The following is a 16336-nucleotide window of genomic DNA, read 5'->3' as shown; positions in this document are numbered from 1 at the left end:
AAACTTCTGAGGGACAGGATTAATCGCCACTTGGAGTGGCAGGGTGTAATCAGGGATAGTCAGCATGGCTTTGTCAGGGGGAGATCATGTCCAACTAACTTGATTGGATTTTTCGAGTTGGTGACTAGATGTGTAGATGAGGGTAAAGCAGCTGATGTAGTCTACATGGACTTCAGTAAGGCTTTTGATAAGGTCCTGCATGGGAGATTGGTTAAGAAGGTAAAAGCCCAAGGGATCCAGGGCAATTTGGCAAATTGGATCCAAAATTGGCTTAGTGGCAGGAGGCAGAGGGTAATGGTCGAGGGTTGTTTTTGTGAGTGGAAGCCAGTGACCAGTGGTGTACTGCAGGGATCAGTGCTGGGACCCTTGCTGCTCGTAGTGTAAATTAATGATTTAAAGGCGAATATAGGAGGTATGATCACTAAGTTCGCAGATGACATGAATATTGGTGGCGTCATGAGGAAAGCCTTCGATTACAGGATGATATAGATGGGCTGGTAAGATGGGCAGAGCTCTGGCAAATGGAATTTAATCCTGAGAAGTGTGAGGTGATGCATTTCGGGAGGACTAATAAGGCAAGGAAATAAACAATGGATGGTAGGACCCTAGGAAGTACAGAGGGTCAGAGGGACCGTGCTGTACTTGATCACTGACGGCAGCAGCACAGGTAGATAAGGTGGTTAGGAAGGCATATGGGATACTTGCCTTTATTAGCCGAGGCATAGAATATAAGAGCAGGGAGGTTCTGATGGAGCTGTATAAAACGCTAGTCAGGCCACAGCTGGAGCGCTGTGTACAGTTCTGGGCACCACACTATAGGAAGGATGCGATTGCACTGGAGCGGGTGCAGAGGAGATTCACCAGGATGTTGCCTGGTCTGGAGCATTTCAGCTATGGAGAGACTGAAAAGGCGAGGATTGTTTTCCTTGGAGCAGAGAAGGCGGAGGGGAGATATAATTGAGGTATCATGAAATTATGAGGGGCCTTGATGGGTTAGATAGGAAGAAACTTTGCTTAGCGGAAGGGTCAATAACCAGGGGGCATAGATTTAAGGTAAGGGGCAGGAGGTTTAGAGGGGATTTGAGGAAAAACCTTTTCACCCAGAGGGTGGTTGGAATTTGGAATACTGCCTGAAGAGGTGGTCGAAGCAGGAACCCTCGTAACATTTCAGTAGTATTTAGATGAGTACTTGAAATGCCATAACATGCAAGGCTACGGGCCAAGCTGGAAAATGGGATTAGAATAGATAGGTGTTTAATGGCTGGCACAGACACGATGGGCCGAGGGCCTGTTTCTGTGCTGTATAATTCTATGACTCTAATACTTACTCTCTCCCTATGCTTATCACATCCAATACTTCACACCCCTCCTCCTCAACTACAATATCTGCTTTGTGCCCCTCTTTTGTAAATACGGACGCAAAGTATTCATTAGGAACCATACCAACATCTTCTGCCTCTCCACATAGGTTACCTTTTTGGTCTTTTATGGGCCCTACTCTCTTAGTTATTCTCTTACTCTTAATGTATTGATAAAACATCTTAGGGTTCAGCTTGGTTTTGCTTGCCAATATCCTTTCATGCCCTCTCTGCTTTCCTAACTTGCTTTTTGATTTCGCCCCTCCACTTTCTATACTTCTCTCGGCTTTCCGTGGTATTGAGTTCAGTATTGGACATAGCTTTCCTTTTCTGCCTTACCCCCCTGAGGGCTCCTTGACATCCATGGGGCTCTAGATTTGGCCATCTCACCCTTTTTCTTTGTGGGAACATGTTTGCTCTGAACCCCTTGAATCTCCTCTTTGAATGCCTACCACAGCTCTGATACTGATTTACCTTCAAGCAGCTGGTTCCAGTCCACTTTCCTTAAATCACTCCTCAGTTTAGTAAAACTGGCCTTGCCCCAATTGAGAATTGTAACTCCTGTTCTATCTCTGTCTTTTTCCACACTTATGTTAAAACTGACTGAATTATGATCACTACCACCAAAATGCTCTCCCACTGCCACCCCTTCCACCTGCCCATCTTCATTTACTAAAACGAAGTCTAAAATTGCACCCCCTCTTGTTGGGCTTGCTACATACTGGCCAAAAAAGTTCTCCTGAATGCACCTCAAGAATTCTGCTCCCTCAATTCCTTTCACACAATAACTATCCCAGTTAATATTGGGGCAGTTAAAATCCCCTGCTATTGCTGCCCGACTGTTCTTGCAGTTCTCAGAAATGCCTACATATCTGCTCTTCTAACTCCCTTTGACTGTTTGGGGGTCTATCGTATACTTCCAGCAGTGTGATCGCCCCTTTTTTGTTCCTTTGCTCAATCCATTGATGAACCTTCCAACAGATCATCTCCCCCCACAGCTGTAATAGTTGCTTTGACCCAAATCGCCACTCGCCCTCCTTTCTTATCCCCCTCCCTATCGCATCTGAAAATGCTGTAACCAGGTATGTTGAACTGCCATTCCTGTCCCTCCTTAAGCCATGTTTCAGTAATAGTTATCTCATACTGCCACGTGTCGATTTGTGGCCTTAGTTCATCTGCTTTATTTGCTATACTCCTTGTATTGAAAGAGAGCACTGCCAAACTCTTATTTTCTAACCTTTGTTTCCTCTGTCTTCCAGACTCATACATTAATCTTCTGCCTTCCATTTTCATTTCTGATTTTGTCCCAACTGAGTCTACCCTCAGATCCCCATTCCTCTACCAAACTTGTTTAAACGCTCCTCAATAGCACTAGCAAAACGTCCCGCAAGGAACTCAGTCCCAGCTCTGTTGAAGTGCAACCCATCCAGCATAAACCAGTCCCATCTCCCCCAGAGCCAGTCCCAATGTCCCGGGAGTCTAAAGCCCTCCCTCCTGCACGATCTTTCCAGCCACACATTGACCTATCTGATCCTTCTATTCCTGTACTCACTTGCACATGGCACTAGGAGTAATCCAGAGATGACTACTTTTGAGGTCCTGCTGCTAATTTCTTACCTAGCTCCTGAAATTCTGACTGAAGACCACTTTCTATATCTTGGTTCCGACGTGGACCACGACTGCTGGCTGTCCACCCTCCCCCTTCAGGATGCTCTGCAGCCGCTCAGTGACATCCTTGACCCTGGTACCAGGGAGACAACACATCATCCTGGATTCACGTCTGCGGCCACTTCTATATGCTGGTACCCACCAACCCTGCCAATTTACTTTAAAATCTCCCCAACCACACGAGTGAATCTCCCCTCGACGACATTGGTCCCAGCCTGTTGAGGTCCAATGAATAAGTGTATGATGATCCAGAACTGGTCCCAATGCCCCAGCAATCTGAAGCCCTCCTCCTGCACCATGCTTCAAGCCATGCATTGATCCTCCCAATCTTCCTACTTCTACTCTCGCTGGCATGTGGCACTGGGAGTAATCAAGAAATTACGACGTTCGAGGCCTTTTTTTTCATTCCTTCCTGGGATGTGGTTGTCGCTGGCTAGGCCAGCATTTATTGCCCATCCCTAATAGCCCTCGAGAAGGTGGTGGTGAGCTAACTTCTTGAACTGCTGCAGTCATGTGGGGTAGGTACACCCAGTGCTGTTAGGAAGGGACTTCCAGGATTTTGACCCAGCGATAGTGAAGGAACGGCAATATAGTTCCAAGTCAGGATGGTGCGCGACTTGGAGGGGAACTCGCAGGTGGTGGTGTTCCTATGCATCTGCTGCCCTTGTCTTTCGAGGTGGTACAGGTCGCAGGTTTGGAAGATGCTGTTAAGGAGCTTTGGTCCTACTCTAATTTCCTCCCTAGCTCCTGAAAATCTGACAGTAGGACTTCGAAACCTACTGTTGCTATGTCGTTGGTACCAATGTGTAACACAACCTCTGGCTCACTCCCTTCCCCCTGCAGAATATCCTGCACCCTCTCTATGACGTCCTTCATCCTGGCACCAGGGAGGTAACACACCATGCAGGACTTACTACAAATATTACACAAATGCCTCTGTCCCCCTGACTATGAAATCACCTATAACAACTGCATTTCTGCACCTTGCTGCTTGCTCCTGTTTAGTCCCTTGTCCATTGGTGCCATGGTCTGGACTGCATCCTTTAAAGGCGTCATCACTCCCAGCAGTCTCCAAAGTTGAGTATTGATTTGACAGTGGCACACACCCCCAAGGCTTCTGCACTAACTGCCTCTTTCTACTCTTCCAGATGGCCACCCACCTACTATCCTGAACTCTTAACCCCTGTGCAGTGATCAGCTCCTGGAACGGACAATCCAGGAAATTCTCCTGCCCCTGATGCTCCAGTAATTCCATCTGCCCCTCAAGTTCGGAAATACTGAGCCAAGCTGAAGCAGCTGGAGACACTTCCGACACACGCGGCCGCCCAAAACACAAAATGTACTGAAGTCCCCACATGGCGCAGGAATTGCAAGTGACAAGTTGCAGCTGCCCATCCATGATGGAAACAAAAACCCTCTATTCCTTTTTTAAACAATCCATTTAGTATCTGTTTAAATTATCAGTTCTAATAATACCTCTAGTCCTGCTCTGTGCCTATACTCTTATTACAAAACTATTCTGATAATTATTTTTTTTAAATTTCCCACCTCCTAATTTAAACCAATATCCTCCCTGCAGGCCTCTCTCTCTCAGTCGCTGCTCTTTTGAGCTCCCCACTGATCTCTCTCTCCCGATGATAAATTAGTATGAAAACTAATATAGTTTATCAATGAAATCTGATTGTATATTTGAATAATTTAGATTACATTAAAAGCTCCCCAGTATACCTGCCCATGGCTGGCTTTCTGTTTCCCCGCTCTTTTGTTAATTGTAGTCGAAACATGAACAAAAGAGCTAAATTCCAGAGCTGAGGTTAGAGCGACTATTATGATAGCATTTGATTGAGTGTGGCATCAAGGAGCCCTAGCAATACTGAAGTCAACTGGACTTGGAGGGGAAAAAACCTCCACTGGTTGCAGTCATACTGAGCTTAAAGGAAGATGGTTGTGGTTGTTGGAGGCCAATCATCTCAGCCCCAGTACATTGTTACTAGGCCCAACCACCTTCAGTTGCTTCACCAATGACCTTCCCTCCTTCAGAAGGTCTAATCATTGCGGCGTGTTCAGTTCCAGTTGCAACTCCTTGGGTAAAGAAGCAGTCTGTGCCGCATACAGCAGGCCCGGGACAATATTCAGACTTAGGCTGATAAGTGGCAAGTAACATTTGTGTCACACAAGTGGCAGGCAATGTCCATCTCCAACAACAGAGTCTAACCATCTCCCCTTGATATTCAGAAGCATTACCATTGCTCAATCGCCCAACATCTTGGGGTCAGAATTAACCAGAAACTTAACTGGACTAGCCACAAAACTACTGTGGTTGCAAGAGCAGGCCGAAGGTTAGTTATTCTGCAACAAGTAACTTGCCTGACGTGACGGAGCATTTCCATCCTAAAAAGGCACAAAGGAGTGAGATAGAATACTGCCCACTTGTCTGGATGAGTGCAGCTCCAACAACACTCAAGAAGCTCAACCACACCCAAAACATATCATTCCACTTGATTGGCACCCCATCCACCACTTGGAATTCCTCCACAACTGGTTCACCATGGTTATAGCGTGTCCCATGCAAGATGCACTGCAACAACTCGTCAAGGTTTCTTCAACAGCATCTCCTAAACCAGCAACCTCCATCACCTTGAAGGACAAGGACAGCAGGCGCATGGGAACACAGTCATCTCCAAGTTCCCCTGCAAGTCACACCACCCTGACCTTGGAAATAGATGGCTGTTTCTCAATCGTCACTGAATCAAAATCCTGGAACTCCCTCACTAACAGCACTGTAGGCAAACAGACGCCACACACACTGCAGCAGCTCACTAGGGGTAATTCAGAGATGGGCAATAAGTGCTTGCCTTGCCAGCTACGCCCATATTGTGAACAAAACCATCTAAAAAAGAATCCGTGCATATTGTACGCTATAAGGAGGAACTTTGCTATCGCGTCAAAACTCTGGCATCACGACAGTGAGACTAAGTCTTAAATGGCAAAGAAAGCTATAGAACTGAGAAAAATCAGATGGGCAAAATACATTAAATTTGTTCAATTAGACACAGAGAAATAAAAACTTACGGCACTGATAACAAGCCGAATGGGAACAGTGGCATGAGTCCTGTTGATCAGTTTGAGAGAGAGTGCTTTATTGCCACCGGGTACCAAGTCACCAAAATCCAAGCATTTGCCTTTCCCAGCCAAAATCTAGAATTAGACAGATGAAATCTATTTACTGAATTGAAGTGGAAGTTTATTATATTTGAGCAAAATAACATGCTTTTGAATTGTCGAGAATTCTATATGAATGTATTATCAATTTTGATTCAATAATTTTTCTGTAAATCCAATTACATCCTGAGCACATAGTAACATTTTTATTTTTAAACAGTTAATTGTCAAAAGTGAAAAATTGCATTACGACCATGACACAATTATCTCTACTCTAATCCTCTGTGCCCTTGATAGCCATCATCATCCTCTTCAATCCCTCCGAATACCATCTCAGAGAACACTGACATGGGTCTATTTCTCCCAGTCCCAATATTGCTAAGGCTCTTCCTCCTGTCGACACATGGTCACCTCATGGGCTCCAAGTTTCCACCCGTAGTCCCCACCGATTCCCTCTGTAAATTTTGCTCCTTGGCAAAACTTTACACGAGCTTTCATTTGTATGCAGAACATATCCATATTTACCCGTCAACGTGCACGATCAAAACATAACTATCATAGCATTGTCAAAATGCTTGTCTGACCAAGTAGGTGCGCCAAATGTTTTCTTTGCAGCTCAACATCAAGACCGAAACCAATTTGTCTTGTTCCAACAGCCTAACTCCTGATCCTAGCCCTCTCCATTAGATACCCGTTTAAGCTCAATCAAAATAGCATGCAATCTGCTCAACCCCAAGATAACCTGCAAACCTATCAGCAAAACATAACTGTTTACTGTGCATCATCTGTACTTAAATCAACACCAAAAAAATATTGCACCCAATGTTTGGTCAACTCCAGAGATTTTAAGAGATTCAGCAGCTTGAGCTCTGGGTTTTGGAACTTGAGCAGCAGCTGGTGTCACTGTAGTGCATCTGTGAGGCTGAGAGATTCATGGATAGCACGTTTATAGATGCGGTCACCCCACAGCTCAAGAGTATACAGGAAGAGAGGAAATGGGTGACTGCAAGGCAGTCAAAATGCAGGAATCCCCTGAGTGCATCTCACTCTCCAACCAGTATTCAATTCTGAATACTGAGGAAACTGATGGCTCATCTGGGGAGCGCAGCCAGAGCCAAGGCCATGGCACCATGGGTGGCTCATCTGTACAGGGGTACAAGGAAGACTGGAAGAGTGATAGTGATGAGATTCCATAATCAAGGGAACATACAGGCGTTTCTGTGGCTACAGACGTGAATCCAGGATGGTGTGTTGCCTCCCTAGTGCCAGGGTCAAGAATGTCATTGAGCAGAGGCAGAGCACGGGGGTGGGGGGGAAGGTGAACAATCAGCAGTTACAGTCCACATTGGTACCAACGACAGAGGCAAGAAGAGGGATGGGGTCCTGCAGAAAGATTTGTGAGCTAGGCAAGAAATTAGCAAACAGGACCTCAAAAGTAGTAACCTCCAGATTACTCCCAGTACCACACACAAGTGAATATAGGAATAGGAGGATAGTGCAGATGAATGTGTGGCTGGATAGATGATGCAGGAAGGAGAGCTTTAGTTTCCTGGGGCACTGTGTTGAGCTCTGAAGATAGGTTGCACCTGAACACAGCTGGGACATATTTGCTTGCAGAGCGATTTGCTAGTGTGTTTTGCTAGAGGGTTTAAACTAACTTGGCAGGGATGTAGGAACCATGAGATAATGCAAGAGAGGAACACCAAGAATAAGAAGAGACAGCTAGCACTAGAATATGAAACAGCAAAGAATCAGGTGGGGTCAGAGCAAGAGTGTTAGACAGCACACAGAAGGGAATAGTTCTGTATTAGATGGGAGTGGACTGAGAAAGATTATGAGGAATGCAAAGACAGGATTACAATGTATATGTGTAAACATACAAAGCAGTGGTGAATAAGGTTGGTGAGCTACAAGCACAAATAGTATGGGACTATAATGGCAATTATGGAAACGTGGCTTGAAAATGGCAAGGACTGGGCACTTAATGTACAAGGATATAAAGTGTTCAGAAAAGATAGATAAGCAGAAAAAGGGAGGTGGGATAGCGTTCCTGATTCGGGAAGACACTGCAGTGCTGGAAGGATGTCCTTGAAGTGGCAGGGACAGAATCCATTTGGTTAGTGTTGAGGAGCAAAAAGGGTATGATCACATTATGATCATTCCTCAGACACAAAAACTCAACAGGAAAGCTGAATCAACCATATCTAACAAAGGAAGCTGAAGGCTGCATTAGATCAAAGGAAGTTTTTAAAAAAAGATTCTTTCATAGGATGTGGGCGTTCCTGCAGGCCAGCATTTGTTGCCCATCCCTAATTACCCTTGAACTGAATGACTTGCTACGCCGTTTCAGAGGGCAGTTAAGAAAGAACCACTTTGCTTTGCTGTCGGCCTGGAGTCACATGTAGGTCAGACCAATTTAGGACGGCAGATTTCCTTCCCTGAAGGACATTGGTGAACGAGACGGGTTTTTATAACAATCAATGATGGCTGCATGGCACCAATACAGAGACTGACTTTCAATTCCAGATTTATATTCATTCATTAAATTTAAATTCCACCAGCTGCCGTGGTGGGATTTGAACCCATGTCTGGAGGGCATTAGCCTGGGCCTCTGGATTACTAGTCCAGTGACAGTATCACTACGCCATCACCGTCCCACCTTATAAAGGTTGCCAGAAAAAGTGGTTGGCCCAAGGATTGACAGCAATTTAGAATCCAGCAAAGGAGTACAAAGAAACTGATGAAGGGAAAAGAGAATATGAACGCAAGCTAGCGAGAAATAAAGGCGTATTGTAAAAGCTTTTTTAGGTATGTGAAAAGGAAAAGATTAGCAGGGACAAATGTGGATCCATTACAGGCGGAGAGGGGAGAATTTATAATGGAGAATGGGGAAATGGTGGAGAAACTAAACAATTACTTTGTCTGTTTTCATGGAGGAAGACACAGAAAATCTCCCAGAAATGCTGGGGAACAAAGGGACTTGTGAAGATGAGAAACTGAAAGAAGTTAGTATCAATAAAGAGAAAGTACTCAAAAAATTAACAGGATTGAAGGTTGATAAGTCCCCCGGACCAGATGAGCTACATCCCAGAGTGTTGAAGGTGGTGCCAGAGATAGTGGATGCCTTGGTGGTTATCTTTCAAAATTCTATAGATTTTGGAAAGGTCCCTGCAGACTCGAAAGTATTAAATGAAACCCACAAATTAAAGAAAATAGGGAGAGAGAAAACGGCCAACTACAGACCTGTTAGCTTGACGTCAGTAGCAGGGAAAATGCTAGAATCCATTATAAAATCATGGGATAACCAGACAGCTAGAAAATAATGATATTATTGGGCAGAGTCAACATGAATTTATGGAAGGGTTATCATGCTTGACAACCCTGTTAGTTTTTTTGACGATGTTACTTGCAGCACAGATAAAAGTAGAACCAGTGGATGTGGTGTATTTGGATTTTCAGAAGGCTTTTGATAAAGTCCCACGCAGGTGGTTAGTAAACAAAGCTAGAGCACATGAGATTGGGGTAACACACTGGTATGGATTGAGAATTGGTTAACAAACAGAAAGCAGAGTAGGAATAAATGGGTCATTCGCAAGATGACAGGCTGTTACTGGTGGAGTACCACAAGGATCAGTGCTGGGCCCACAGCTGCTCAGAGAAAAATGATTCGGATGTGGGGAACGGGAGTTGTGTGGAGGATGCAAGGAGGTTTCAAAAGGACTTGGACAGGCTAAGTGAATGGGCAAGAACATGGCAGATGGAATATAATGGGAAGAAGTGTGAAGTTATCTACTTTGGCAGAAAAACAACAAAAAGGCAGAGTATTTCTTCAACGACGAGAGGTTGTTGATGTCCAAAGGGACCTAGGTGTCCTTGTTCATGAGTCAGTGAAAACTAGCACACAGGTGCAGCAAGCAATTAGGAAGGCAAATAAAAAGCTAGTCCAATGATGGCCATGAAACTATTGTCTTCTTCTTTGGCCTCCTTGTCTCGAGAGACAATGGGTAAGCGCCTGGAGGTGGTCAGTGGTTTGTGAAGCAGCGCCTGGAGTGGCTATAAAAGGCCAATTCTAGAGTGACAGGCTCTTCCACAGGTGCTGCAGATAAAATTGGTTTTCAGGCCTGTAACGCAGTTGGCTCTCCCCTTGCGCTTCTGTTTTTTCCTAAAAACTGCGAAGTCTCTTCGAATCGCCACGCTTTAGCCCCACCTTGATGGTTGCCTACCAGCTCTGGCGATCGCTGGCAACTGACTCCCACGACTTGCGGTCAATGTCACATGACTGCATGTTGCGTTTGCAGACGTCTTTAAAGCAGAGACAAGGACGGCCGGTGGGTCTGATACCAGTGATGAGCTCGCTGTACAATGTGTCCTTGGGGATCCTGCCATTTTCCATGCGGCTCACGTGGCCAAGCCATCTCAGGCGCTGCTGGCTTAGTAGGGTGCATATGCTGGGGATGTTGGCCGCCTTGAGGACTTCTGTGTTGGAGATACGGTCCTGCCACCTGATGCCAAGGATTCTCCGGAGGCAGCGAAGATGGGATGAATTGAGACGTCGCTCTTGGCTGACATATGTTGTCCAGGCCTCGCTGCCGTACAGCAAGGTACCGAGGACACAGGCTTGATACACTTGGACTTTTGTGTTCTGTGTCAGTGCGCCATTTTCCCCACACTCTCTTGGCCAGTCTGGACATAGCAGAGGAAGCCTTTCCCATGCGCTTGTTGAATTCTACAGCGAGAGACAGGTTACTGGTGATAGTTGAGCCTAGGTGGGTGAACTCTTGAACCACTGCCAGAGTGTGGTCGCCGATATTTATGGATGGGGCATTTCTGACATCCTGTCCCATGATGTTAGTTTTCTTGAGGCTGACGGTTAGGCCAAATTCGGTGCAGGCAGCCGCAATCCTGTCAATGACTCTCTGCAGGCACTCTTCAGTGTGAGATGTTAATGCAGCATCGTCAGCAAAGAGGAGTTCCCTGATGAGGACATTCCGTACTTTGTTCTTCGCTCTTAGACGGACAAGGATGAACAACCTGCCACCTGATCTTGTGGAGGAAAATTCCTTCTTAAGACTTGAACGCATGTGAGAGCAGTAGAGACGAAGATGATCCCAAACAGTGTAGGTGCGAGAACACAGCCCTGTTTCACGCCACTCAGGATAGGAAAGGGGTCTGATGAGGTGCCGCTATGCTGAATTATGCCCTTCATATTGTCATGGAATGAAGTGATGATACTTAGTCGCTTTGGTGGGCATCCAATCTTTTCTAGTCGTCTGAAGGACCACATCTGCTGACGAGGTCAAAGACTTTGGAGAGATCAATGAAAGCAACTTGGAGCGGCATCTGTTGTTCGCGGCATTTCTCCTGTAGCTGGCAAAGGGAGAACAGCATGTCAATGGTGGAAAAGCCAAACAGTGCCTCAGGGTAGACATGCTCAGCCAGCTTCTGGAGCCTGTTTAAAACGACTTTCCCCACTATGCTGAGCAGGGAGATTCCACGGTAGTTGTTGCAGTCACCACGGTCACCCTTGTTCTTATAGAGGGTGATGATATTGGCATCGCTCATGTCTTCTGGTACTGCTCCCTCATCCCAGCACAGGCAAAGCAGTTCGTGCAGAGCTGAAAGTATAGCAGGCTTGGCACTCTTGATGATTTCAGGGGTAATGCCGTCCTTCTTGGGGGCTTCTCCACGGGCTAGAGAATCAATGGCATCACTCAGTTCTGATTTTGTTGGCTGTACGTCCAGCTCATCCATGACTGGCAGAGACAGGGCTGCATTGAGGGCGGTCTCAGTGACAACATTTTCCCTGGAGTACAGTTCCACCCAGCGGTCCGTTTGCTTGCGTTGGTCAGTGATTGTGTCCCCTGATTTAGATTTGAGGGGGGCAATCTTCTTGATGGTTGGCCCAAAAGCTCTCTTAATGCCATCATACATTCCTCTGATATTTCCGGTGTCAGAGGCCAGCTGAATATGACTGCATAGGTATTGCCAGTAGTCATTTGCGCAGCGCCTGGCTGTTCTTTGTGCAGCGCTTCTGGCTGCTTTCAGGGCTACTGATGTTAACGCGCTGGGGGCTTTCTTGTAGTTCAGCAGTGTAATGCGCTTAGCGGCTATGACAGGTTCCAGCTCTTCAATGTGAGATTGAAACCAGTCTGCATTCCGCTTCACACGTTTGCCATAGGTGGTCATTGCTGAGTCATAGATGGCGTCTCTGATGTGGGCCCACTTCGTCTCTGCATCCCCTGTGGGAGTGTTTTGAAGGGCTTTTTCAAGTGAATTTAGAAACTTATGTAACAGCTGTGGATGAGAAATTCTGCTAGTGTTGATGCGCGAGCGGCCCTCCTGCTTGGAGTGATGCAGCTTCTTTGGTTTGAGGCTAACCTTGCTGCACTCCAGGGAGTGGTCGGTGTTGCAGTCCACACTGTGGAAGCAGCGTGTGATTTGAACCCTGTTTAAAGAGGCTCGCCTTGTGACTATGAGGTCCAGCTGGTGCCAACATGGTCATCTTGGGTGCCTCCAAGAAACCTGGTGATAGGGTTTAGTGTGAAAGAATGAGTTGGTGATGCAGAGGTTATGATAGGTACACAACTCAAGCAGTCTCTGTCCATTCACATTCATCCTACCAATGCCATAGCGCCCAAGGCAGGAGGGCCATGAGTCATGGTCAGCCCCAACCCTGGCATTAAAGTCCCCCAGCAGGAACAGGTGTTCCGTATTGGGGATGCTACGAATGATATTATGGAGTTCCTCGTAGAACTGGTCTTTAGCTTCAGGTGGGGAGCAGAGTGTTGGAGCATAGATGCTGAGTAGGTGTACTAAACCAGAGGCGGTGAACAGTCGGATGGACAGTATGCGTTCTGAGCCATTTGAGGGTGGCTCTATCATGCTGAGCAAAGAGTTTCAGATGGCGAAGCCCACTCCATGCCGTCTTGGTTCTTCAGGATCCCTACCCTGCCAAAAGAAGGTGTAGTCATGCTCTCTTAGAGATCCGCTCGCAGGGAGGCGTGTCTCCTGAAGTGCTGCAATGTCCACATTGAGTCTACTGAGCTTGTTGTTAATGATGGCGGTCTTCCGAAAATCGTTGATTTGTGTAAGGTCTTCCGACAGGTCAGGACACATAGTTCTGACATTCCAGCTTGCAAAACAAAGGGCTGGTACCTTCTTTCCTTTTTTGGTCGTGCTGTTTGGTGCAGTGTTACAGTCCACTTGTCGGGCAATGACCCTGAGCTGCAAGCACCCATTGAAGCAAGTGGACTGTGCCAGGACAGAACCTTGCTGACCGGGGGCTGCCCGGTTTGAGGCGGGCGGTAGCTGTCCAGTGAGATGCGATGACCTCTCCCACCAACAAAGGCAACCCGTGGCGCCCAATCTCTACGCCAATTGAGCTGGACTTATAACCCGTAACTGCTGCCTTCCGTGTTGATTTGGTCGCTGTGAGGCGACTATGGAGTGACCTCTCCATGGCACATGCCTGGGCGGATGTATGGAGGTTGAGAGTTGCCCAAGTATCAAAACCCTCCTCTCGGCCTTCCTGGTGAGGTCCAAAGGAGTGCAAAGCACGACGTTTGGCACCGGTATGGCTGCATGAACTGCCGGAAACATTCCAAAGGTGACACATGACCGCCTTCGGGGTTCCGCTCTGGATTTTCTGTTCGGGTTTACTCCAATAGCCCTGGTCTCTCCCGAGACGCCCACAAGGCAGTGGGGTTGTTAGGGCTCCTACACAGGTGTAGGCGGATGCCGGTGGGAGGAAGGGGGTGTGGGGGAGGGGGAAAAGAGGGGGTGCGAGGAGGAGGGGTGCGGTGGGAAGGGGGCGCGAGGGGGTAGGGGAGAGGGGGTCGATTGTTGTAAAAACCCATCTGGTTCACTAATGTCCTTTAGGGAAGGAAATCTGCTGTCCTTACCTGGTCTGGCCTACATGTGACTCCAGTCCCACCGCAATGTGGTTGACTCTTGCATGCCCTCTGAAGTGGCCTAGCAAGCCACTCAGTTGTATCTAACCATGACAAAATCAATAAAGAATGAAACTGGATGGACTACCCGGCATCAACCTAGGCACCGGAAACGACAACGGCTAACCCAGCCCTGTCTACCCTGCAAAGTCCTCCTTACTACCATCTTGGGGCTTGTGCCAAAGTTGGAGAGCTGTCCCACAGAGTAGTCAAGCAACAACCTGACGCGGTCATACTCACGGAATCATACCTTACAGACAATGCCCCAGACACCCCATCACCAAGTATGTCCTGTCCCAGCAGCAGGACAGACCCAGCAGCAGGACAGACCCACCAGAGTTGGTGGCACAGTAGTTTACAGTCAGGAGGGAGCTGCCCTGGGAGCCAACAAGATTGACTCTGGGCCCCATGAAGTCTCATGGCATCAGGTTAAACACGGGTAAGGAAACCTTCTGATTACCACCTACTGCTCTCTCTCAGCTGATGAATCAGTACTCCTCCACGTTGAACACCACTTGGAGCAAGCAGAGGTTGGCAAGTGTGCAGAATGTACACTGGGTGGGGGCCTTCAATGTCCATCAACAAAAGGTGGCTCGGTAGTACCACATCAATTCACTCTGCGTGATATTAAGAAATGACTGAAGGCACTAGATACTGCAAAGGTTATGGGCCCTGACAATATTCCAGCAAGAGTACTGAAGACCTGTGCTCCAGAACTTGCCACGCCCCTAGCCAAGCTGTTCCAGTACAGCTACAACACTGGCATCTACCCTGCAATGTGGGAAATTGCCCAGGTATGTCCTGTACACAAAAAGCAGGACAAGTTCAACCCGGCCAATTAACGCTCCATCAGCCTACTCTCAATCATCAGTAAAGGGATGGAAGGTGTCATCGACAGTGCCATCAAGCAGCACTTGCTTAGCAATAACCTGCTCACTGATGCTCAGTTTGGGTTCCGCCAGGACCACTCAGCTCCTGACCTCATTACAGCCTTGGTTCAAACATGGACAAAAGAGCTGAACTCAAAAGGTGAGGTGAGAGTGACTGCGTTTGACATCAAGGCAGCATTTGACCGAGTACGGCATCAAAGAGCCCTAGCAAAGCTGAAGTCAATGGGAATCAGGGGGAAAACTCTCTGCTGGTTGGAGTCATACCTCGCACAAAGGATGATGGTTGTGGTTGCTGGAGGTCAATCATCTGAGCTCCAGGACATCACTGCAGGAGTTCCTCAGGGTAGTACCCTAGGCCCAACCATCTTCAACTGCTTCATCAATGACCTTCCTTCAATCATAAAGGTCAGAAAAGAGGAATTGCTCAGTCTAGTGCTGGGAAATGAGGTGGGCCAAGTGGACTACACATCTATGGGCAGCACTTGGCTAAGAGTGAGCGTATCATAAGGTTTAGACTGGCAATGCAGAAAAGCAAGGGAACAAAATAAGGTAGAATGTCTAGATTGGAAGAGGGCTAATTCCAACATGGTGAGAAGGGATCTAATTAGGATAGAACGGAATCAAAGACTGGCTTCAGGTAGAGGCTAGGAACATTATGACAAGGCTGAAAAGGTAGCGGAACCAAGAACAGGGCTCCTTGGTTGACAAGGGAGATAGAGATGATGAATCACATAAAAAAAGAGGGTGTATGATGCATGTCAGGTGAACTCATCAAGTGAGAACCAGGCCATATACAATAAGCTGAGGGGTGGTGAAGAGGAAAATAAAACCGGCAAAGAGAGACTAATAAAATAAAATGGCAGTCAACATAAAAGGGAACCTGAAGATCTATCACCTGCATGTAAATAGCAAGCGAGTAGTAAGGAGGAGTGGGGCCTATTGGGGACAAAGAGGTTAATATATGTTTGGAGACACAGGGCAAGGCTAATATACTTGATGAGTACTCTGTATCAGTGTTAACAAAGGAAATGGAGGTTGACAAAATATCAATAGATGGAGAGAGACTGGAGGCAATGGATAAGACAAAAATTGAGGGGGTGGGTTTGGGTACTAAAAAGGTTGGCTCTGCTTAGCACTGATAGTCACCTGGTCTGGATGGCTTGCATTCCAGGTTGCTGAAGGAAGTGGGGATGGAGTTAGCAGAAGGGCTTGCCATCATCGTCCCATCATCCCTGCATACAGGGGAAGTGCCAGATTGCAGAGTAGAAAATGTGACACCCTAATTCAAGGACAGACCTAGCAACTACAG

General features: G+C 47.0%; 1 protein-coding gene across 3 annotated transcripts in view; it reads right to left on the bottom strand.

Annotated features, from left to right (window-relative positions):
- The window catches only part of cep192 (centrosomal protein 192), a 239969-nt gene that overhangs the window by 112066 nt on the left and 111567 nt on the right, over window positions 1–16336 (bottom strand). For all 3 annotated transcript variants that reach the window (XM_068031195.1, XM_068031194.1, XM_068031193.1), the window contains exon 23: window positions 6099–6224. In XM_068031195.1, coding sequence (XP_067887296.1) covers window positions 6099–6224 — 126 coding nt within the window. The remainder of the gene's footprint in view (window positions 1–6098; window positions 6225–16336) is intronic.

The sequence above is a fragment of the Heterodontus francisci genome, chromosome 5, assembly GCF_036365525.1.
Source record: "Heterodontus francisci isolate sHetFra1 chromosome 5, sHetFra1.hap1, whole genome shotgun sequence".
Classification (NCBI taxonomy): domain Eukaryota; kingdom Metazoa; phylum Chordata; class Chondrichthyes; order Heterodontiformes; family Heterodontidae; genus Heterodontus; species Heterodontus francisci.
The sequence above is the reverse complement of the archived record's forward strand: the minus strand, read 5'-3'. Positions and strand labels throughout refer to the sequence as shown.